Source organism: Mytilus trossulus, chromosome 2 (genome assembly GCF_036588685.1).
Source record: "Mytilus trossulus isolate FHL-02 chromosome 2, PNRI_Mtr1.1.1.hap1, whole genome shotgun sequence".
NCBI classification, from domain to species: Eukaryota; Metazoa; Mollusca; class Bivalvia; order Mytilida; family Mytilidae; genus Mytilus; species Mytilus trossulus.
The window spans coordinates 30,742,312-30,768,855 of record NC_086374.1 but is presented as its reverse complement, the minus strand read 5'-3'; the positions used below and the strand labels follow the sequence as shown (position 1 = coordinate 30,768,855).

The window sequence follows — 26,544 nt, the reverse complement described above, 5'->3', positions numbered from 1 at the left end:
CTCAACTTTTATATATGTTATGTATTGTATTGCCAATAACAGCCCATATTTATGTAGCAGCAGCATTCTACTTTCCTGTAAATAGCTAGAAGATTACAGTTTCATAATTTTGTAAAACTGCCAGATTTTGGGGCCAAAACGGGGTCTTACTGAATCTACTCCTTTGTCATTTTGTCTTTTGATTTTTTTTTTAATTTTTAATTTTTTTTTTTTATTTTGTGTTATCAGTTTCACATTGGCAATGTGAGTGCGGTATAAGACCTTCCGTAAATTCTGAGATCGTATCGTTTAACGGGTTTTAATTGCAATTGGTCTTGTACTGTTTAATTTCTGTATGTTTATCATTGTCGTTTAAATGCAAGTTATACAACGTATTGTGGTAACAAAATGAAAACAAGGATGCCAGAAGCATCTGGGTTTTGTTAGTCTTGTGTGATTTTTAATTTTAGTTCAGTATTATATGTTTTGGAGTTTAGTATGACGTCCATTTTCACTGAATAAGTACACATTTTTATTTAAGAACCAGCTCAGGACCACCTCCGGGTGCGGGATTTTTCTCGCTGCGTTGAAGACTTCGGCTGTTATCTGTTTTGTGGTCGGGTTGTTGTCTCTGACAGTTTCTCCATTTTCATTCTCACTTTGATAGTGTAATAAGATTAAGTTATAATTTGTAAACTAAAGAAAATACTTTTTATATAAAAAAAAATATATATTCAAATAGATATTTCTATAGGTATTCGTTTTCAAGTTGTTATTATTGATATTACAAACTTACCCTGTTATTGTAAATTTGCATCTTGAATCGAGTAAAGTAATAACACTGATTTGCATACTGTGGGTCATATATCGCCAAATTTGCATACTTTTCTTCGGCTTCATTACCAAAAGCCTCAAACTTTTTATCCGGGTTCAAAAGCAGAACAGTTGGAATTTTTGTTGACATATTATTGATTTTTCCAACCCCTGCCATTACATACATATGTAGAGGGTTTCTAGTAAAATCAGACTTAGAGGAAAATGCAGTACCAGAATATGTTGATCCAAAGTCAATAGCAGCAACCATGGTGAAATTTCTATATAAAAAATGTTTAAAGTTTGATTAATGAATTTACCATGTTCTTGTACGCCTGAATGTCGCGATCTTTTTATATTTTCATTCCTCTTAATTGCGATGCAAAACATATTTAAAGAATACATGTACTTATTCAAGGAATTACTTCGAGGATGTATGGGGCAATAGAAGTGTGGCCTCCTAGACGTCATCGATGTTAGACAACAATATTGAAGATAGCGAGTTAAATATTTGCAAATAGCCAGTGTTGGTACACGTGCATCTATTCATAATAGTATACTGACAAAACAAGGTCATGACACTGAAAATTCGTCCGGGTTGAGATGCATCCTCTGGGAAGAATAATGCTAGTGCCGTTTTCAATAATGACTATTCTACTAGGTAAAACACTAGAGAGACAAAATCACATTAGACAAAAATTCCAGCAGATGTCAACATATGGTTTTCATCAACAACACCACGGGTTCCAAATGTAGATCAGTTTCTGTTTATCCTTTCGGAGCACCTGAGCTCACCTTTTTATATTGGAGTTCGTGTTACTCAATTTTTTATTTTCTATGTTGTGTATTATGAACTGTTGTGTGTCTTTATGGTTTTTGTCATGGCATGGCTAATTTATTTTCGATCTTTGAGTTTGAATGTCCCAATGGTATATTTCGCCTTTCTTTAAAAAAATATGTAATTCATTGTCTTATTTTAACAGACGGGAAAATAGTTTAATAAGATATTATCTTCAGAGTCCACGAACGGCCTGATGAATTTCTATTATGAAGGAAGTTTTTAGTTTATTTAGAAATGTTAGGTGAATTATTATAATTTTTTAAGATTTATTCAGATTTCAATTTCAAAACTTATTTGATTTCATTAATTTTCTGAAGAAAGCGTCAGTATCGCTATCCATAGAAACATAATCATAGTTTTTATCTAAATACAGCACATAATTTTCTAACCCTTTTGGCTTCAATGACATATTCTTAAACAGTTCCTGGCTTCTCATTTCATCAGAAGAAACTTCTGACTGTACAACATTTCCTTGATCTGTCAAAAATGAAAATATTCAAAATATAAAGTAGAATGAATTAAAATATTACCGCTTTTCAAATATAGAAATTTATTGAGAAATTCCACTTAATATGGCTTCTTATTTATAATGCTCTTTTCCAATCAATGCACATTTTTGGGAAAATATCAAAATGCTTATTCGTAGTTAGAAGCAATACTAAAACATTTTTTTTCAGTTTTTCTGCATAATTTGTTTTGGAAAATGTATACTGCGAATTGATTGTATATTTCTATACTGCTTATTACTTTGTTGTGTGAACTAACATATGGCGATAACATGTGGTATGATTGCCAATGGGATTACTCTCCGTCAACTTACTCTGACTTAAACATAAACGTGAAGCAAAACCGATTGTTTTAAAGCAATGATGATTCAATTTAACATTTGATAGGAGACAGTAAAAGCGATATTATATATTCCATTATTATTATTTTTATATATATATATTATATATTTTAGGTCTGTTTTTGCCGTGGCTAAGTTTAATTACTTCCCAGGCGTTCTAAAGTTTGAGCGTCCCTGCTGGTCGAGATAAACCCAGAAAATCGCTCCAGACGCACGAAATTTATAGTGTCACTTTAATAAAAGATGTATTTTTTTTTATTTGAATACAAATCTAGCAAGGAAATTAAAAAAAATCAATGTATGCTTTTTGGAGTAATAACGAATTTATCGAGAATCAATAACTTGTCTTATATTGAAGATAACAGTCATCACAAACCTTGAGCTGTAGGTCTGAAATCTCCTTTGTCTTCATTTTTTGAGTAAATTAACTAAAATCAAAATCAACTAACAGTTTTAACTTTTAATGTTTATTTATGCCTGTCTGAGAAAAACATATTATAAATTATAAATAGATGACGGTGGTATTTAGGCATTGCCTAATTGAAACTCTGAGAATATTGGAAGAAACAGGTTTAACATCTTATATTTCACACAAATCGTAGAAACCTTTTTATAAAATTTAAAGTGAACAGAATTTTTTGGCAATATCAACTGTCTGCATATATTACTGAAAAATCTGCGTTTTTTTATTATCATATGTGTGTTTTGTAAACAGCAAGGTTTAACGCACGAAGAAATTCAAAGTGAAAGATTATAATAGATTCATTAAAACACATTAAAGCTTAAAAGTTGTTATTGTTGACATTTGTTTTTGTGTAGATAACTCGGAGTAGGTTCTTTATTACCAAGTATTGAAGACTTAATCCCTTTGATATGCCAATACCAAATGTTAAGATAGTACGTACGAATAATTCGTTACAAAGTGTGATAGTGTTCAAACAAGATATATATGAGGTCAGTAAATTCAATATCGGGTAAGAGCTTAGATACGTACAAAGAATGCTAGTGACCTAATACGATACATATATTCTTCGTCAATTTTTCCCTTTCTGCACCCATAGTATAAACAAAATTTAATCAACGTGTGGTTCGTTTAATCTCAGCACTTCATTGGTTAAAATCCGATTATGACGTCGAATGTGCTTGCTTTCCTCTGATATGTATTGTGACGGCATGAACAAAGACCACCATGCCTGATGACGTCACATAGAAAGAACACATCTTTTTGCAGATCATTCGAAAAGAAGATAAAGTTTGCCTGTATAATGTCAGAAAGTCATTAGAGAAACAGATTTCACCATCGAATCTCGTGTAATACGATATTTATCCACTCTCGCGTTTTAAATTTGAAAGTGGATAAATATCGTATTACACTCGATTCAGTGGTAGAATCTATATACATATATGCATGGATCAGTAAATTCCATATGAGGATTTGAGCTTCGCTCTCACTCCATATGGAATTCGCTGACCCCATATATATATCGAATTAGCTCACTAGCACACTATGAAACTAGTAATATCATCTTACTTTATAATACCATATCATACGTTAAATATAAATATTAACCGGAAAACTTACGGAGAAATGTTTTTCGTTTATGATCTTAAACAGCTTTGTCCATTTTTCTCTTTCCTCTTTGTTTGGTGCTTAAAAAGAAAGAAAACAGCATAAAAACTTACCTTTTTAGTTCCACAAAATGCCTGTATTAAATCAGAAATATGACAGTTGTTATCCATTCGTTTGATGTGTTTGACTTTGGATTTTGCCATATGACTAGGGACTTTCCGTTTTGACATTTCTTCGGAGTTCAGTTTTTTTGTGATTCTACTTTTTAAACGTGTTTGCATAATTATTATTGTGCAATACATCAACGTATTATTATTTGATTTTTAAATCATTATGTGTACCTTTCAATTTGAGGGTTCGACCATTACTTGCAGTAACAACAAATCGGAGACCATCATCCTTCGTGGTTACATCTGCAAGCTGCAAATAGAGGAGAATATTCGATACTCTTAATTACTTATCTTCTTTGTTTTTTAAATATGTACATCAAAAGAGAACCGACAGATACAAGAGGGACATAAAAACTAATAAAAAGATTAATAAACTGTCAACGCCATGTCTGAAAAAAAGAAATCAGACAGACAATGGTACACAAAAGACAATATAGATACTAAAGACAAATTGACAAGAAACCCACCGAAAACATGGGTTAACCTCAGCAGATCTTGCTCCTTACGTGACAACCATTGTGTTGCTCATGTTAGTACAAAGCCGGTAATAAGTCTAATTTGGAGAAAGGGGAAGGGATTGTAGTTACGACATTAGGAACATATTCGCTAACATCTGTGAAACTATAATTCATGGCGGTCAACAACTCGTGTTGGCGTCCGTAAAAAAATCGTTTCTGCTGGCTTTAAAACCATCAGTTTGATATAGGTATAGGAAGTTGTGGAATGAGTGCTAATGAGACACTCTCCATCCAAATAACAATTTATTGAAGTAAACTATTATAGGTCAAGGTACAGCCTTCAAAACGGAGACCTGGCTTACACCGAACAGCATGATTGGTATTTTTCTAATGTTTGTCATGGTACATAAATCTGTGCGGGTCTATACATACACACCCATGGGTTGTCAGATCGAAGGCGTACAATCCATTGCATCGTATTGTAATAGTATAACAGTTTGTTCCTCCTTAACAAACTTGTGTTTCTTTACGGTTAAGTGGAAGTATTGCGTGGAAAAAATCCCGCTTCTATATCCGACATAATCCTTTTTAGTGGCAGTTTAAGTTGTATGCAAGTCCTTCTAGTCAGTCAGTTTTGAAGAACCCAATTGATTTATTATGTATGTTCTCCGTCCCTTTTCCCCGAATTGGACCTACCGAATTCGACTTTTTATCTGGTTTGTTTTTACATGAGCGATACGATACTGCAACTACATGATTATCTTCGGAACTCGATTGCACTCTCAAGTAAATTGTTTTCGTTATTTTTTCAATTGATTTCTTTTCTAATTCCCGGTTTCGCTTACAAAACATCTTTTGCAAATTATAGTGTAGTCTTCGTTTCCGTCCATTTATTGTTAAAACTTTTTGCGGACTTTTTTGTGTATTACTATGAGGTACAATTTATGAACTTAAATTAGCAACGATCCATCGAAACAATATCTGATACAAAAATTTAATAATACTTTTAGATATTTGGATGATATATTGGCTCTCAATAATGACGACTTCAGTATGTATACTAAAGAAATTTATCTTGCTGAACTAACTTTAGTTAAAGCTAATACTAAAAATTACCATTGCCCTTTGCTCGATCTTGATATTAATATCATTAACGGAAAGCTTTTAAAATACACAAATTTAAGATAAAAGAGATGATTTTCCATTCCTATCGTTAATTATCAATTTTTAGATGGTGGCGTTCCCTTGTCAACATCGTATATGTTTATACATCTCAATTACTACGATTCACTGCTGGTGGAGATTTATTTTCCGGAGGGTATCACAAGCCCAGTAGTCAGCACTTTTTGTGCTGACATGAATAATTGATATGCTTATATACTGAACGACTTTAGAAACGCAACACTAGCTTATGTTTGTGTTATTTTTTTAATGAATGTGTCAACGTCAAAAGCGATGACTGCCTGTTACTTACGCCAAAATGATTGTCAGAAAGGTCAACAAATTCTGTCTGACATTTTTTGGGTTCTGTTTTACACCTTCTGATTTTGCATTTGTTCAACCCATTAGTTGGTTTTGGCAATTATGCGGTTGGAACTTGAGGGCTTTACAAGTTTTCCTTCAGTCAATTCTTTGGCAATGCAGTTCATGGGAAACATTTATGGCATGAATCTGTACTCAATGGCACTCGGCAATTTGGTTAGCAGTTGACGTTGCGGCCGTAAACATGATTAGCAAATGACGTTGCATAATCAAATTCTGTTGATGTTTCATTGTCACTACAGGTTGATCTGTTCATTGATGGCCAGCAACAAATTTTGTCTACTTGTATCATTGTCGGAAGGACATTAGAACGAGTTTCTGAAGTCATACGGTTTGCAGCACATTTATGTATTCATATTTGCAGTATTCTTAAGGGCTAATTCAGTTCTTTGGTTTTTTTTTATTTCTCTGAGTTGGCAAAATGGAGATGCAACATTTAAAAAAAAGTAAGTAAGGCAAAGGATTGAAAGAACTGTTTCACAAAGCAAAATAACTGAAATAATCGTTCATGGGACCACAATTTCGCTTTAAGAAATTCGTGCGACTTCAAAAATTTGGTATGTTCAATAACCACAGGTAAGTCAGATTTTGATTTTGTGTAAAGAGAAAGAAGCATGATAAGCATAAAAAGTAGTTGTAAGAGAATAAAAAAAGATTTGTTAAAAAAAATCAACAAAAGGAGTGTTGCGTTTATAAAGTCGTTCAGTATATTTATAAATTAACTGATTACAAAAAGAATTTCTGAAATACTAAAGCTTTTCTACCTCAGACATAGATTACCTTAGCTGAATTTGGCAAAACTTTTAGGAACTTTAGTCCTCAATGCTCTTCAATCTAGTACTTATTTTGGCCTTTTTAACTTTTTGTGATTCAAGCGTCACTGATGAGTCTTTTGAAGACGAAACGCGCGTCTGTCGTATATGCAAAATTTTGTCCTGATATCTATGATGAGTTTATTTACAACGTTTTAGATGTTAGCGAGATAAATGTTTGTGTTACTGAAAATTTATTACACCAGGGTTTTCGATATCACAAAGTAGTCAAAACATTTACACATTTTATCATCGGTACAAGGACATCATTCGTAAATATAACTGCACATGCAGACATCTTATACGTTCAGGTATTTCACATCTAATCATTTATGGTAATATTCTTTACAAAGCACACACATATCTGTATTCACCTCAAAAGCTTACAAAATCTTAAGCAGACTTATTAAGAAGGGATATAGTTGTCAGTGATTAAAGATTGCATATGTTGGCTTTACTATTGATTCAATTGTAGGGTCTTTGAATCGGAATTAAACACATTTATTTTAAAAACCAGTGTTTGCATGCCACGGGTTGAATTCTTTTCATATGTCTTATGATGGTATAAAACTTAACCCCAAATGGGAGGGATTGTGCCTGATATTTATATGATGAAGACATAATCTTTTAATCAGTTTAATTGAGGTCTGAAGCTGGCATATCATTAACTGCTAGTAGTCTTTTGTCTAAGTTATTTATGTATTATTGTCATTTTGCTTATTTTCTTTTGTTACCACTTTTGATATCGGAATCGGACTTCTCTTAAACTGAGTTTTACAGTGCGTATTGTTGTGCGTTTCTTTTTTCTACATTGGCTATATATAGCTAGGGGTGTAAGGGGAGAGTTGAGATTTCAAAAACATATTTAACCCCGCCGCATTTGCGCTTGTCCCAAGTCAGGAGCCTCTGGCATCTGATTTTTGAATTCTAGTTTCTTGAGTATAACTCGGAGTTTAGTATGACGTCCATTATCACTGAACTAGTATACATATTTGTTTAGGGGCCAGCTGAAAGACGCCCCCGGGTGCGGGAGTTTGTCGCTGCCTTGAAGACCCATTGGTTGCCTCGTCTGCTCTATTGTTGGGTTGTTGTCTCTTTGACACATTCCCCATACCCATTCTTAATTTTATGTTGTAACATTACAAATTCCCCTAATTAAGTTCCTAGTGAGTACCCATTTTTCTTATATAAAAAAAAAAGAAAAACAGGCAGCGAACATCATAAAAGTTTTCTAGACAATCCTTTTTTTCTTCATTTTTCATTTTTTGTCCCTTTTAGTCATTACATACAAAAAAGTTTACGAAAACGTCAGCAGACAACTTCCACAAAAAATAGAATATGTCAAAGGTATCCGTTTCTAAAAAAAAATGTATAATTTTCCTTAATTAATTCTAAATTGTTCTCAAAATGTGAAAAAATCAATAAAACAAAGCATCAGTTATTTTTGGTTTTTATTGTTTTGTTTTATGTATGCAATTTATTTATGTACTACTTATTATTAAACAACTTACTACAATATGTATAGAAATGCCCATGCTTTATAAAAGGAAAATTTCGACAACTGTGCATTATGAACGGAGAAATTGCTACAGCCAGTCTTTACGAAATCTCAGTCATGCATTACGAAATCACACCCGTGCATTACGTTATCACAGTCATGCATTATGAACAGATGAAACGGGACATCGATTAAATCAAAATGTCGTTTATTTCTTCAAATAAGTGTACCATATTTTTTTTAACTTACTGTCATAAATACAAGTTCAAATGAAATGGAAATATTTCACAGCCTTTTTCGAGTACTTTTGATTATTATCACTGTTTCATTTCCGTTGTTCAATCCTCAGAATGCAGACTACACAAGACAAAGATTAAGAATAGTTAAACTGTCGAATTTATACTTCCCAGCTACTCTATATTTGCCAGATGAAATGAATTTTAATAGCATAAAATTAAGTACTTGGATGAGAATTCAGAAAGTACATCTGACAGTCACAATGTTGACCAAAATTTCATCGTGAATGCGAAAAGACAAGTTCAGCTATGAAATTCCTGTATATTCTTAGTTTCTTACTCTTCGTTTAATCGAATAACTAAAATCAATTTATAAGAATGTTATAAAACTAGCTTTTTCTGTATTGTCCTCTTGTAGATGTGTGGTTAGCTGTATAGTTTTGGATCCGAGACTCCAAGACTGTTCTTGAATGAAGTTGCCTTAGTTGGTTAATAAAAGTATCAATATATGGACTTTTTCATATTGGCCATGTAATATGCCCTTGATATTAATAATGGCCTCGGACAGTTGTAATGGCCCTCGGCGTTGCCTCATTGCCATTACAACCACCCCTGGCCATTATTAATACCTCGGGCATGTTACAGAGCCATTATGAAACAGTCCATACATTAATACTACAATACAGAATCTTTACCTCTGCCTGTTCCATAATTAATTGTGGTTGGAATACAGTATAAAAAAATGGGAAGGGGTGTCACTTTGAGTTTTCTTACATTACATGAAGCGTCATCGTTTGTTAGTTATTTTTTTTTATTTTTTTCACATGGTGTATTTTTGTCCTTTTTAGTTGATCATACAGGTGGTTATTTGTCATTCATTTATTTCCACATATATAATTGTCCGTCTTTCTTTATCTTCATAATGCCTTTCTTTTTCTACATAATGCCTTTCCGTATCTTTAAACTTTTGCCAACCTTTGAAGATCTTTGAAAAAAAGTAATTTAAGAAATAAGTATGATGTAAACTTACAATAATATTCATCGTCCATTTTGGTTTTTGATTTGGTTCGGTTGGTTGTCGCTGAAATGTAAATTAAATATATATTCCATTAAAAGTCAAACATGATAACCTGAAATCATATATAACACCAAATACTGATGTTTGGGTATGGACAAACGGACGAACCTAAGAAATGAACAAAACAGGTACGGTTGTCTTCTAGCATATTAGAGCTTATTATGCTTATTCATTAAGGTAAAGTTGTAAATATAGCAAAGAAAATGTGGTATGATGATCTTTGATTGCCAATGAGGCAACTCTCCACAAAAGACCATATGACACAGACACTTACAGTTATAGTTCGTACGGGGTGTAACTTCATATCAAAGTAACGATCAATAAAAAATAAAGTTTCTTTTAATACATTTAACAATTTACGATAAAGGGGATCGGTTTTACCCAAAGTTTAAACATATGGAGTATGTAAGGACATTTTAGATACAATTAAGAGTATAGATACCTTTTATGGGTTGGGATATGAAGTGTTGATGATTAGTAACGATTAATGATATGATGGGGTGATAAACGATGACCTAGAATCGTATTTTATCAAAGCAATTTAAAAAGACATTATTTTTTTTACAGTTGATGATCTGAACTATTGTAGAGAGATTTCGAGGTTAACCCTAAGGCTACGTTGCATTGGCAAGGAAGAATATATATGGTTTAATGATGGACATATCATCAAATATCAATTATTAGGCATTGAACGTCAACATTCAAGTTCAGAGACCATCGGCCATGGTCCTCAAACAAATTTTCCGAAGCGCTTCGCCCATGTTCCAAATGTCGACGACAAATGCCTATGTCTGAGGATAAACAACGCTTTGTCATGACACGAAGAGTTCTTTTTATGCGACATACACAAATTCATCGTCGGCTTATGGTTAAATTTTACTACATATATATCAACGTATAGAAATATACAAATTATCATTAGTTATGACATATATATTAAATGCAAGAAATATGTTCCACTATCGTTAAGCAAATAATTAACACCTGTCGAGTGCTATTGTTATCAAAAGTACCAGGATTAAAAGGTAATACGCCAGACGCGCGTTTCATCTACATAAGGCTTATCAGTGAGGCGCAGATTAAAATAGTTACTAGTATAAAATCAAACAAGTACAAAGTTGAAGAGCATTGAGGACCCAAAATTCCAAAAAGTTGTGCCAAATACGGCTACGGTAATCTATTCCTGGGATAAGAAAATCATTGCTTTTTCGAGAAAATCAAAGTTTTGTAACAGGAAATTTATAAAAATTACCATATAATTGATATTTATGTCAACACCGACACAATCAAAAGTTATTAATGTGTAAGTAAAATAAAAGTGATCTGATTTTACATATCGTTTACGTTTTGTTTTCAAAGAACGAAACAATATCTTTCTAGGTGTATATATTGCTTACATAACATGCAACTCTCTCTGTGTTAGTTTGATTGTTACCGTTTCGTTCATTGGTAGTCCCATCAAGGAAGCATTATGTAAAAAAAAATAAGTCAATGGGTGTACTAAGAAAACTCTTGTATATAGAAGAGAGGCGCTATTATGTAAGATAGCTTTATGTGTCAGTAATTCCAGACAATGTTACTGCATCTAACAGAATAAAAAATATATTGATACAAAGACATAAAACCCCACAAAAACACAGTCATGTGCAGATTTATTTAAAACAAATAAATGAATTTATGCTTTGAATGAGCTTGGCTCATTGTTAAAGGCCGTATGGTGACGTAAAGTTATAAATTTCTGTGTCATTTAGTCTCTTGTGATTAGTTGTTGCATTGGCAATCATATCACATCGTCTTTTTTTATATATAAAAAGGAACAATATATTGTTATGTGAACTTGTTCACTCTTAAGTTAGAAATAAACTCATCATAAATACATGCACCAGGACCAAATTAAGTATTTATAAAATAATAAAAATATAGCATGTTGACATTGCTTCTACCTACTTCAAATTGTTTTATGTTTCCATCGTCTGCTAGAACAAACCATTTGTCTTGGTATCCTGTAAAGAAGGATATCTTTCTCTTCAATAAACCTTCCATTGAATGTTTACTTCATACAATTTTAAAAGCTGAAAACAGAAAAACGTGTTTTTAAAAGCATTAATCTTAAAATCTTAGTTAAAACGTGGCATCTAGAAAATGTGATAGATAAGAAGTAGCTGTATATACAACTCAAAACTCATTTATTATCCCTCGATCATGTATTGACTAAAACACTAGAACATGTTTAACCGCTCCACATTGTTAATGTGCCTATCCCAAGTCAAAACTTGTTTTTTTCATTTATTAGTGTAAGCATAAGTGAAAAAGTTGTTTTCCATTTGGTTTGTTTCATATATCGTCATGCTGGTGATCTTTGCGTCTTTTTACGCAGAATCGGTTTCGCTCATTGTGGAAGACAGACCGTACGGGACTGCAGTTGAATGTAACCCGGCTCGTTCTCAGTCTTTGATATGTGGTGGATATGGAGTTGCCTCATTTGCAATCATACCACAATCGTTGTTATAATATTGAAAAATCTATGGAGTCTGAAATATTATTTTGCTTTGTTTTGAAATAAGTTAATTAAGAACGCAAGTTCAGAGTATTATGGTTTTGTAGTTAAAACTCCTCTAGTTTATATGTTTTTGTTGTTTTGAATGTTATTACTTTTAGTTTCAATACAAACTTTTTATGTTTAAACTTGTTGATTGATATTATATTTTGCCCAAGCAATGATCGTGTTTTTAACTCTTTATATCTTTGAATGTTGCTTCTATAAATGTTACCGAATATTCATATATTTTTATTACTTTCGACCAGGAAAATAATTGGTTAACGAACCGACTGATAGAACCGGTAGGACATTCGCCTATCGAATAACGAACCGGCCGCTAACTTTACATACAATTTTTATTTTTTTGCGATAAGCATAATTCTAAAAAAATAATTATCGATTAAATCCAATATTTTTTTTCATCAATAAACATAATTATCAAACAAAGGCAACAGTAGTATACATCTGTTCGAAAGTCGATATCTATAACTTGGCATTGCACAAGGTCATGTCTTTCTCTGGCTGTTTATGACGTCTTTACACTAAATACATTGAATGTGTGATGTGTACGGATTGATAGTTTCTTCTTAGATGCATGATTTTTTATTAGTTGTTATTGACTTTGAACTAGCTGTCAGATAACTGCGAGTTCTCTCATATCTGTGTTTGTGTCCTTTTGTGTCGGAATGTAGAAGTACCCGGTCACATCCAATTGTATTTTGTCCATCTGATGTGTTTCAACTGATTGTATAGTTCGTTCTTATGTTGTACTGTTATACCACTGTCCTAGTTTAGGAAGACGGTTGGAATCCCGCTAACATGTTTAACCCCGCCACATTATTTATTTGTGTGCCTGTCCCATGTAAGGAGCCTGTAATTCTGTGGTTGTTGTTTGTTTATGTGTCACATATTTGTTTTTCGTTCATTTTTTATATAAATAAGGCCGTTTGTTTTCTCGTTTGAATTGTTTTGCATTGTTTTATCGGGGCCTTTCATAGCTGACTGTGCGGTATGGGCTTAGTTCGTTGTTGGTGACCTATAGTTGTTAATGTCTGTATCATTTTGGTCTCTTGTGGACAGTTGTCTCATACCACATCTTCTTTTTTTTATCGCCCCCTTCAGCTATGTTAATATATAGGTCGCATCAAAACATTTTCCAGGAAAAAATGTCATCTTCGATATAAACGGAGGGCTCAAAGTGTCACTTTTCAATAAAAAAAAATCGTCGGATATTTACCTAAAAGGGCTCAGGGTGTTGGCTAAAACTTCTTGGTCTCTCATAATAGTATGTAGATTAATGAGATAAAAAGGAATTTCGCCAAAATTCTTATTCTATGTCTTAACTGAGGACTCTAAGTACCAGTTTGATTATCGATATATAATGGTGACTGTTTTAATGTCAGCGAAACCAACATGGTCTTTCAATGTCAATAAAATTAAACGGTGTTTTAGACTTTTTGTATATATAGATCGTATAAAAAAATAACCCAGGACAAAGGAGCCCTCCGTTAACATGGAAGACCACATGTGTATTCAAATTCCTTATTTTGATTTACTATCTCCATGGTTTTATCAAGATTGAAAGATCAGGAGGGATTGCCCTTTTAACCTAAATTTTCGACGAGTTTTAAAAGAAAAGTGACAATTAAATACCTCCGTATATATATGTTGATTTTTTTGATACGATATGTATGCATACATAGCCTCAAATATCATTCATTTTATGGAAACTAAAACACAAGTCATTTAGGAGGTCTCTTACAAAAATTGTACCCAGTTCCCTTTTGTAGTCATTTGTATCTTTATATTAACTAACTTTCTGCATTTTATATCAAGATTGAGAGATCAGGGTTTAGTAATCGCCCTGTGCCCTCTTTTGTCTAATTAAAATTAGAATATTTTTAGCTAAAAAGTGACATTTGAAGTCGACCGAAGATATCGAAGAAGACATTATTGGGTGAATACTTTTGATTCAATCTAAATTTATACATAGTCTAAAATATTATAAAATTGTATGGACATTTTAAAACCAGGAGGTCTCATCGTCATTTGAGCGGTCTCTAGTAGGTTTCCACTATATGTTTTTAATATCAAACTGGCACTTTGAGCCCATTAAGGACAAAATTTTACCAACATTTCTTTTGGTGTCATTTATATCTTTAAATTAACTAACTATCTGCATTATTGTATAAAGACTGAGAGATTATGGGGTTTAGCTATCGACAGGCACATTTAGCTGAATTTCGACGATTCTTTAGCTGAAAAGTGACAATTTCATTTTGGCTTCCCCTGATTATTTCTATTCATATTTTTTAACGTTACTAAAGTGATCGGTTGTTTTCGCTTCTATAAATATCATGTATAAATGTACATCATTGTTTGCATTTCATTGATAAAATTCTTTATTTCATAAAGACAAATGTTCGATTTACGAAAGGCTTTATATTTCGATTATTAATTTGCGTCAAACAATGATTACCTACATATCTTTTTGCTCCTTTTGTTTCTAAATATAATATTTTAAATGTTATCGAATATATACTTTGATTGTATTTATTTTAACTAAAACAAACAATATCGAATAGACTGCAAGCAGCCGGTTGGATATTGGGTATCAAATAACGAATAACGAAACATGCAGCAGCTAACGTCACATACCTTTTTAGTTTGACATATTTTTGATCAGGGAAACGTTATGGCGTTTATCTTTATATTTAATATAACAAATTATATATTCAAAACTAATCCTTTATGATACACTAGGAATTTTGGCTACCCTAAATTAAATTGGATCCATAAAAAAGAATAACGTCTGTATAATTTTGGATAATAATGCAAACGATATCTTTTAAAATCTTATATTCTGCTTGAAGCCTCTTCTGAAATTGAATTTAAATTATCTCTTTATCAAAATTCACAGTTCTGCTAAATTGTATACAAAGATTATTACAGTCACGAACTGTCTATCAATATGTTTAATTTATAGAAACTTTAAAAAAAAAGTATTATAAATTCCTTAAAATACTATGAATTTGATCTTTAAGGTGTTATATTGACCACATTCACTATCAGCCTCCATATATTATAGTACTTACAAAATTAGCTCATAATGCTTTGTACATCTTTTTTTTAGTTTAGACATAAAGATCATGTCGTCTGTGCATAGAAAGAAGAAACACAATTCAAATAAATATTTACCTTGTCTTCTGGTAAATCTACCTCAAGATTCTACTATTTTATTTTAATTGCATGTCATTCGGAAAGTTTCTATTCAATGTGAAAAGGTTGTTATATTGACTGAGATATATATCTGTATGGAAGCTTTATTACTAAAATATTCGGCGTAAACAGGTAAGTCCGAAGGAAAGATAAGTTTTTTAAAAATCAAATACTCCATATTCGTGTCAACTACGTGGGTTTTTCCAATTCAAGAACTAATGTTTTTAAATCCATACCCATTTAAGTCCCAAGTAACGCGTATAAACTTTTGCATATTCATCAGTTTTTCAAATTTTAAAGGTCCTTGACATCGAGTTACATTAAATGGCGTATATATTTCAAATCAAGACTTGGCTTTTTATATGGTAAGTTTAAACATTTGTGTATAGTTGCAAAAATGAATATTACGATTATTAAGTAGGTATCAGGACGTACCTTTATTCTTTTGTAAGACTGAAACGGAAGCTACGGAGAAATTAAAGAAATCTAATTATTTGAAGCTAAGGATACATAGGTGAATTGGTACCTACGGTAAATAGAGCATTTGCATTAATCAAGTATTTGCTGGCGTATCCGTATCGACGTATCGTGTAACACGTATATGAGGAAAGGGTAAATTAAGTCAAGTTGGTCCCGATGAAAATATTATATAAATTATAAATGCATTTTATTTTAATTGAGATCGGGGTAAACTCATTTTTGTAAACAAATCTGGTCGATTCGTATACGTCGATCCGTGCACGTATCCTGATACGTGAATAATGCAAATGCTCTAATAGAATACGGGTTCAACGTGATAAATAGTTGTATCTAAATTAACAGTGCGTTACTTTTGCGCCAATTGACATTTCATTTGCGCCAAAATAATACAGGTTTAATACTGGTAAATATTATACAAAATAGTTTTATTCAAAAGAGATACAACATCTTTCAACAAGGTGTGCCAAATAAGGCTAACGTTATCTATTTCTAGGATAAGAAAAACTCAGTATTTCGAATAATTCATACAGTAAATATTTTAAATGCCCATAAAATTTATATTCATGTCAACACCGAAGTGGGAACACTGTATAGTTAAACCCAATTGACTTTCATGCCGTTTTATATTAGAAATGAATACGAAGGACGTACGGTGACCTACTGGTCTCTTGTTGAGAGTTGTCTCATTGGCAATCATACCACATCTTCTTTCTTATATGAGCGTATTTAGTCGCGTGGAATACTCTTAACATTTAGTATGGTTTTGATTTACTGATAAAGAAATCACTGTCTTTACCAATAAAACAGAAGTGAAAGATATAATAACAGCCTTGAATTGGTAACCATTTAGAATAAGTTTTTTAAATGCTTGATAAGCGTCCGCATCGTTTCTAATCTTTCGCGCTTGGTTAACAACATCACCGTAAAATTTTACGAGGTGCTACTCCGTTTGACACAAAAATTCCACAAGTTCTACCAAACTTGCAAACTAAAACTTTGTATCTATATATATATATATATATATATATATGGAAAAAAAATATAAGAATGTAGTAAAAGGTTTATTGTAATTTACTGTAACTAAATCCCTTACTCAATAATTTACCCAGTAATTCATAGATTGCGCTCACTGATATTCGAAACGTTATTGCAGACATGGGCATATAAACACCGTGTAATAAAATCAACGGTACCAATTTTGTTGCACCAGATGCGCATTTCGACAATACATGTCTCTTCAGTGATGCTCGTAGCCAAAATATTTGAAATCCAAAGCATATATAAAAGATGAAGAGCTATAATCCAAAAGGTCTAAAAAGTATAGCCAAATTCGTGAAAGGAATCAGAGCTTTGCATGAGGGAGATACATTCCTTAATTTATAATAATTTCTAATGTTTTGTAACAGCAAATTTTAATAACACAAAAAATCCGTATTTTCATGCCAGTACCGAAGTACTGGCTACTGGGCTGGTGATACCCTCGGGGACTAATAGTCCACCAGCAGAGGCATCGACCCAGTGGTAGTAATAAAATCAACGGTACCAATTGTGTTGCACCAGATGCGCATTTCGACAATACATGTCTCTTCAGTGATGCTCGTAGCCAAAATATTTGAAATCCAAAGCATATATAAAAGATGAAGAGCTATAATCCAAAAGGTCTAAAAAGTATAGCCAAATTCGTGAAAGGAATCAGAGCTTTGCATGAGGGAGATACATTCCTTAATTTATAATAATTTCTAATGTTTTGTAACAGCAAATTTTAATAACACAAAAAATCCGTATTTTCATGCCAGTACCGAAGTACTGGCTACTGGGCTGGTGATACCCTCGGGGACTAATAGTCCACCAGCAGAGGCATCGACCCAGTGGTAGTAATAAAATCAACGGTACCAATTTTGTTGCACCAGATGCGCATTTCGACAATACATGTCTCTTCAGTGATGCTCGTAGCCAAAATATTTGAAATCCAAAGCATATATAAAAGATGAAGAGCTATAATCCAAAAGGTCTAAAAAGTATAGCCAAATTCGTGAAAGGAATCAGAGCTTTGCATGAGGGAGATACATTCCTTAATTTATAATAATTTCTAATGTTTTGTAACAGCAAATTTTAATAACACAAAAAATCCGTATTTTCATGCCAGTACCGAATTACTGGCTACTGGGCTGGTGATACCCTCGGAGACTAATAGTCCACCAGCAGAGGCATCGACCCAGTGGTAGTAATAAAATCAACGGTACCAATTTTGTTGCACCAGATGCGCATTTCGACAATACATGTCTCTTCAGTGATGCTCGTAGCCAAAATATTTGAAATCCAAAGCATATATAAAAGATGAAGAGCTATAATCCAAAAGGTCTAAAAAGTATAGCCAAATTCGTGAAAGGAATCAGAGCTTTGCATGAGGGAGATACATTCCTTAATTTATAATAATTTCTAATGTTTTGTAACAGCAAATTTTAATAACACAAAAAATCCGTATTTTCATGCCAGTACCGAAGTACTGGCTACTGGGCTGGTGATACCCTCGGGGACTAATAGTCCACCAGCAGAGGCATCGACCCAGTGGTAGTAATAAAATCAACGGTACCAATTTTGTTGCACCAGATGCGCATTTCGACAATACATGTCTCTTCAGTGATGCTCGTAGCCAAAATATTTGAAATCCAAAGCATATATAAAAGATGAAGAGCTATAATCCAAAAGGTCTAAAAAGTATAGCCAAATTCGTGAAAGGAATCAGAGCTTTGCATGAGGGAGATACATTCCTTAATTTATAATAATTTCTAATGTTTTGTAACAGCAAATTTTAATAACACAAAAAATCCGTATTTTCATGCCAGTACCGAAGTACTGGCTACTGGGCTGGTGATACCCTCGGGGACTAATAGTCCACCAGCAGAGGCATCGACCCAGTGGTAGTAATAAAATCAACGGTACCAATTTTGTTGCACCAGATGCGCATTTCGACAATACATGTCTCTTCAGTGATGCTCGTAGCCAAAATATTTGAAATCCAAAGCATATATAAAAGATGAAGAGCTATAATCCAAAAGGTCTAAAAAGTATAGCCAAATTCGTGAAAGGAATCAGAGCTTTGCATGAGGGAGATACATTCCTTAATTTATAATAATTTCTAATGTTTTGTAACAGCAAATTTTAATAACACAAAAAATCCGTATTTTCATGCCAGTACCGAAGTACTGGCTACTGGGCTGGTGATACCCTCGGGGACTAATAGTCCACCAGCAGAGGCATCGACCCAGTGGTAGTAATAAAATCAACGGTACCAATTTTGTTGCACCAGATGCGCATTTCGACAATACATGTCTCTTCAGTGATGCTCGTAGCCAAAATATTTGAAATCCAAAGCATATATAAAAGATGAAGAGCTATAATCCAAAAGGTCTAAAAAGTATAGCCAAATTCGTGAAAGGAATCAGAGCTTTGCATGAGGGAGATACATTCCTTAATTTATAATAATTTCTAATGTTTTGTAACAGCAAATTTTAATAACACAAAAAATCCGTATTTTCATGCCAGTACCGAAGTACTGGCTACTGGGCTGGTGATACCCTCGGGGACTAATAGTCCACCAGCAGAGGCATCGACCCAGTGGTAGTAATAAAATCAACGGTACCAATTTTGTTGCACCAGATGCGCATTTCGACAATACATGTCTCTTCAGTGATGCTCGTAGCCAAAATATTTGAAATCCAAATCATATATAAAAGTTGAAGAGCTATAATCCAAAAGGTCTAAAAAGTAAAGCCAAATTCGTGAAAGGAATCAGAGCTTTGCATGAGGGAGATACATTCCTTAATTTATAATAATTTCTAATGTTTTGTAACAGCAAATTTTAATAACACAAAAAATCCGTATTTTCATGCCAGTACCGAAGTACTGGCTACTGGGCTGGTGATACCCTCGGGGACTAATAGTCCACCAGCAGAGGCATCGACCCAGTGGTAGTAATAAAATCAACGGTACCAATTTTGTTGCACCAGATGCGCATTTCGACAATACATGTCTCTTCAGTGATGCTCGTAGCCAAAATATTTGAAATCCAAAGCATATATAAAAGATGAAGAGCTATAATCCAAAAGGTCTAAAAAGTATAGCCAAATTCGTGAAAGGAATCAGAGCTTTGCATGAGGGAGATACATTCCTTAATTTATAATAATTTCTAGTGTTTTGTAACAGCAAATTTTAATAACACAAAAAATCCGTATTTTCATGCCAGTACCGAAGTACTGGCTACTGGGCTGGTGATACCCTCGGGGACTTATAGTCCACCAGCAGAGGCATCGACCCAGTGGTAGTAATAAAATCAACGGTACCAATTTTGTTGCACCAGATGCGCATTTCGACAATACATGTCTCTTCAGTGATGCTCGTAGCCAAAATATTTGAAATCCAAAGCATATATAAAAGATGAAGAGCTATAATCCAAAAGGTCTAAAAAGTATAGCCAAATTCGTGAAAGGAATCAGAGCTTTGCATGAGGGAGATACATTCCTTAATTTATAATAATTTCTAATGTTTTGTAACAGCAAATTTTAATAACAAAAAAAATCCGTATTTTCATGCCAGTACCGAAGTACTGGCTACTGGGCTGGTGATACCCTCGGGGACTAATAGTCCACCAGCAGAGGCATCGACCCAGTGGTAGTAATAAAATCAACGGTACCAATTTTGTTGCACCAGATGCGCATTTCGACAATACATGTCTCTTCAGTGATGCTCGTAGCCAAAATATTTGAAATCCAAAGCATATATAAAAGATGAAGAGCTATAATCCAAAAGGTCTAAAAAGTATAGCCAAATTCGTGAAAGGAATCAGAGCTTTGCATGAGGGAGATACATTCCTTAATTTATAATAATTTCTAATGTTTTGTAACAGCAAATTTTAATAACACAAAAAATCCGTATTTTCATGCCAGTACCGAAGTACTGGCTACTGGGCTGGTGATACCCTCGGGGACAAATAGTCCACCAGCAGAGGCATCGACCCAGTGGTAGTAATAAAATCAACGGTACCAATTGTGTTGCACCAGATGCGCATTTCGACAATACATGTCTCTTCAGTGATGCTCGTAGCCAAAATATTTGAAATCCAAAGCATATATAAAAGATGAAGAGCTATAATCCAAAAGGTCTAAAAAGTATAGCCAAATTCGTGAAAGGAATCAGAGCTTTGCATGAGGGATATACATTCCTTAATTTATAATAATTTCTAATGTTTTGTAACAGCAAATTTTAATAAAAAAAAAAATCCGTATTTTCATGCCAGTACCGAAGTACTGGCTACTGGGCTGGTGAAACCCTCGGGGACTAATAGTCCACCAGCAGAGGCATCGACCCAGTGGTAGTAATAAAATCAACGGTACCAATTGTGTTGACCAGATGCGCATTTCGACAATACATGTCTCTTCAGTGATGCTCGTAGCCAAAATATTTGAAATCCAAAGCATAAATAAAAGATGAAGAGCTATAATCCAAAAGGTCTAAAAAGTATAGCCAAATTCGTGAAAGGAATCAGAGCTTTGCATGAGGGAGATACATTCCTTAATTTATAATAATTTCTAATGTTTTGTAACAGCAAATTTTAATAACACAAAAAATCCGTATTTTCATGCCAGTACCGAAGTACTGGCTACTGGGCTGGTGATACCCTCGGGGACTAATAGTCCACCAGCAGAGGCATCGACCCAGTGGTAGTAATAAAATCAACGGTACCAATTTTGTTGCACCAGATGCGCATTTCGACAATACATGTCTCTTCAGTGATGCTCGTAGCCAAAATATTTGAAATCCAAAGCATATATAAAAGATGAAGAGCTATAATCCAAAAGGTCTAAAAAGTATAGCCAAATTCGTGAAAGGAATCAGAGCTTTGCATGAGGGAGATACATTCCTTAATTTATAATAATTTCTAATGTTTTGTAACAGCAAATTTTAATAACACAAAAAATCCGTATTTTCATGCCAGTACCGAAGTACTGGCTACTGGGCTGGTGATACCCTCGGGGACTAATAGTCCACCAGCAGAGGCATCGACCCAGTGGTAGTAATAAAATCAACGGTACCAATTTTGTTGCACCAGATGCGCATTTCGACAATACATGTCTCTTCAGTGATGCTCGTAGCCAAAATATTTGAAATCCAAAGCATATATAAAAGATGAAGAGCTATAATCCAAAAGGTCTAAAAAGTATAGCCAAATTCGTGAAAGGAATCAGAGCTTTGCATGAGGGAGATACATTCCTTAATTTATAATAATTTCTAATGTTTTGTAACAGCAAATTTTAATAACACAAAAAAACCGTATTTTCATGCCAGTACCGAAGTACTGGCTACTGGGCTGGTGATACCCTCGGGGACTAATAGTCCACCAGCAGAGGCATCGACCCAGTGGTAGTAATAAAATCAACGGTACCAATTTTGTTGCACCAGATGCGCATTTCGACAATACATGTCTCTTCAGTGATGCTCGTAGCCAAAATATTTGAAATCCAAAGCATATATAAAAGATGAAGAGCTATAATCCAAAAGGTCTAAAAAGTATAGCCAAATTCGTGAAAGGAATCAGAGCTTTGCATGAGGGAGATACATTCCTTAATTTATAATAATTTCTAATGTTTTGTAACAGCAAATTTTAATAACACAAAAAATCCGTATTTTCATGCCAGTACCGAAGTACTGGCTACTGGGCTGGTGATACCCTCGGGGACTAATAGTCCACCAGCAGAGGCATCGACCCAGTGGTAGTAATAAAATCAACGGTACCAATTTTGTTGCACCAGATGCGCATTTCGACAATACATGTCTCTTCAGTGATGCTCGTAGCCAAAATATTTGAAATCCAAAGCATATATAAAAGATGAAGAGCTATAATCCAAAAGGTCTAAAAAGTATAGCCAAATTCGTGAAAGGAATCAGAGCTTTGCATGAGGGAGATACATTCCTTAATTTATAATAATTTCTAATGTTTTGTAACAGCAAATTTTAATAACACAAAAAATCCGTATTTTCATGCCAGTACCGAAGTACTGGCTACTGGGCTGGTGATACCCTCGGGGACTAATAGTCCACCAGCAGAGGCATCGACCCAGTGGTAGTAATAAAATCAACGGTACCAATTTTGTTGCACCAGATGCGCATTTCGACAATACATGTCTCTTCAGTGATGCTCGTAGCCAAAATATTTGAAATCCAAAGCATATATAAAAGATGAAGAGCTATAATCCAAAAGGTCTAAAAAGTATAGCCAAATTCGTGAAAGGAATCAGAGCTTTGCATGAGGGAGATACATTCCTTAATTTATAATAATTTCTAATGTTTTGTAACAGCAAATTTTAATAACACAAAAAATCCGTATTTTCATGCCAGTACCGAAGTACTGGCTACTGGGCTGGTGATACCCAAAAGAACATCTACTTCAAAAGAAGGAAAAAACAATTACAATAGGGAAAGCCAAATCATTTCTATATGTTGTATATTATTGTGTAGAGTCTGGTGTAAAGACATACATGTATCTAAATTTAGGAGTTAATATTTAGTCTATTTACGTAAGAACTTTAGGAATATTCGTTATAGTATGTTTAGAAAAATCCTTAAAATTTAATTCAAAAGTAATATCAAGATAACAGTAAGTGTTGCTGAATGTGTCAACTAAATATAATTTAGACGGGTCTTTTTTCATAGACTGTGATTCGTAACCGCACAGTCACAATTTTGCCTTTACATGGACACATTTGGCAATTTTGCCTTTACATGGACACATTTGGCAATTTTGCCTTTACATGGACACATTTGGCAATTTTGCCTTTACATGGACACATTTGGTGCTTAAAGGAATATCTACAACTTATAGATAAATTTTATTACCGAAATGTTCATGAATATTGACAATTAGAAAATTTACAGCTTTTGTCATCTAATCGTCATCCATTAAGTACATCTACCATATTTTTCTTTCGCATTTGAAAAAAGGCTTTATGTAAGTTGCAGCACATACATAAGCATTCAGGTATATCTAACCACCATTTAATTTAATCAGAAAACTTAAAAAATAGTGTGTGGAAGTGTTGTATAAAGAGTACTTGCATTGTGTCTAAATTGGCTAAATTAGTGTATTAAATATGTACATACTTTTGTTTTTATTAAGTATTAAATCATTTTCGAAATGTGATATGCGAATATCAACAATATAGAGTCAGAAAGTTTATAACCTCTCTGTCTTGAACGATGTTGAGATCCCCTGTTATTGCATGGCCAAAGAGTTCTGAAGTAAACTTCGATGTTTCGCGATATCATATTGAAGGATCGTTATTTTCTTCGTCAGATTTTAACAATTCTCAATTTCATCTGTAAATAAAATATGATAAACGATAACTTAAATTAATCGTTATTGTTTTAAAATTTTATTAATATAATTATGTTGCACGCACAAAAATCATATCATGTTTATATTTAACTGTCATTAAATCGGTCAACATCACAATGATCTTGAAACTGGAAATAGGACTGCGTTGTTGTTGTTTATTAAGTCTAGGGTTATCTTAAATTGATGAGACATTTAACCTCGATGATGTATGTTCTTTGTGATAATCTATGGAGACGTGTCAGGCTTCGAATGTTTGTCTCCAACATAAGAATAGTATTTGTAAAATTATAGTACTGTCCGATCAAAACTATTCAATCGAAAAAAACAATATATTGCCAAATCTTATATAGAGTATAGAATTACTTTATAAATTATTCCGCTCTGTAGTCTCAGTCGAGTTTTTCGTCTCATCTAAATAATAAGAAGGAGACCGATGTGAATACGACGCGAACAGTATTTATATTTTGAATAATCTTATTTCAGAATAAACAAAAAATGATATCTTCTCAGCAGCCGAACTTTTGTTATACATATGAACGGGCGTCGCAATGATAATTATGTAAAAAAATGAAATTGCAATCATGTGTGATACAAGTGTAAGCGGTGACATTTCACTGTCGAGGGGATGGGGAGGTGAGATTACTGCAAATGAATATACTGGCAAGGTACCTACATATTCTGCAACACAAAATGTAGGAAACAAGTGTACAATTTGGAAATTAGTATGGCGTTCATTATCACTGAACTAGTATATATTTGTTTTGGGGCCAGCTGAAGGACGCCTCCGGGTGCGGGAATTTCTCGCTACATTGAAGACCTGTTGGTGACCTTCTGCTGTTGTTTTTTTCTATGGTCGGGTTGTTGTCCCTTTGACACATTCCCCATTTCCATTCTCAATTTTACATGTGAAAATACATTTCAAATATTCATAGAAAAAGCAATTGAAAGTCTAAAAAAAATTTCAAATGCAAATATCAAAAGTGGAAGCTTTTTATATACCTTTAATATGAGTGCAATTATGTCCCTATTTTTACTTCATGACTTGTTTAGACAGCGTTTATAATGTTTCAAAGTTGTCGGGAAACGTAAAAATTATATAAAATTAAACAAATGAAATCGGTAGTTAACTGGAAATATATATATATATATGGTCTTCAAATGTCAGTTTAATAACGTTGATAGTAACATTTATTGGGGGCTGTAAGTGATGCCACACCATCAAGACTCTTTTAAATCTTACTTGCTATTAAAGGCAAATTAAATCAAAATCTGAGGTTGTTTTTTCATCAAATTAAAATTTTTGGTGATACCGAATAATTGGTTCAACAGACACTGTCTTTTATTGATATTAAGTTTACATTTCAAGAAAGTCTCAGTCGACGGCTACCAAACACCGCATCGTCTGTTTCTAAATAGATAAGAAGATTTGGTATGAGTGTCAATGAGACAACACTCCATCCAAGTCACAATTTGCAAAAGTAGACCATTATAGGTCAATAGTTATCAAAGGTAACAGGATTATCATTTAGTACGCCAGACGCGCATTTCAGTACGGTCCCCAACACCGAGCTTTGGCTCACACCGAACAGCAAGCTGTAAAGGGCCCAAAAATGGCTAGTAAAAAAACATTCAAAAAGGAAAACCAACGGTCTTACCTATGTAAAACACGAGAAACGAGAAACTCTCATAAACCACATGAAAAACGACCGTGCAATGGCTGTATAGCCAGTCAAGGTCGTTAAAAACTCCAATCGTCACAAACAAAAACCACTGAACATCAAACTCCTGTCTTAGGACATACTACAAACAAATGCAGCAGGTTTAAACGTTCTAGACACCAACCGTCAAATTATCTGAAACAATAGTGTAACATTACAACATAGAAAAACACACCCAAAATATCAATTGAAATGATTTAACCCAACCAAAAGACACACCAACACAAGTGAACATACACTAAAGGAACAAATTTGATCTATGACACATTGTAAACACAAACATCAGTAAAATGAGGGTTGGATAACAAAAGGCAAACGTAGTATACCGCTGTGAAACTATTTCATGAATACA

General features: G+C 33.5%; 1 protein-coding gene across 4 annotated transcripts in view; it reads right to left on the bottom strand.

Moving 5' to 3' along the window:
• The window catches only part of LOC134706981 (heat shock 70 kDa protein 12A-like), a 47,736-nt gene that overhangs the window by 9,325 nt on the left and 11,867 nt on the right, over positions 1-26,544 (bottom strand). Inside the window, exons 1-8 of one of the 4 annotated variants that reach the window (XM_063566397.1) lie at positions 16,133-16,197; positions 11,792-11,916; positions 9,797-9,847; positions 4,392-4,470; positions 4,063-4,130; positions 2,857-2,908; positions 2,023-2,110; positions 776-1,073 (exon numbers count right to left, since the gene is read on the bottom strand). In XM_063566397.1, the coding sequence (XP_063422467.1) occupies positions 776-1,073; positions 2,023-2,110; positions 2,857-2,908; positions 4,063-4,130; positions 4,392-4,470; positions 9,797-9,847; positions 11,792-11,887 (732 nt within the window). In that variant the 5' untranslated portion in view covers positions 11,888-11,916; positions 16,133-16,197. The other 3 variants (XM_063566394.1, XM_063566396.1, XM_063566395.1) reach the window with 3 other exon arrangements.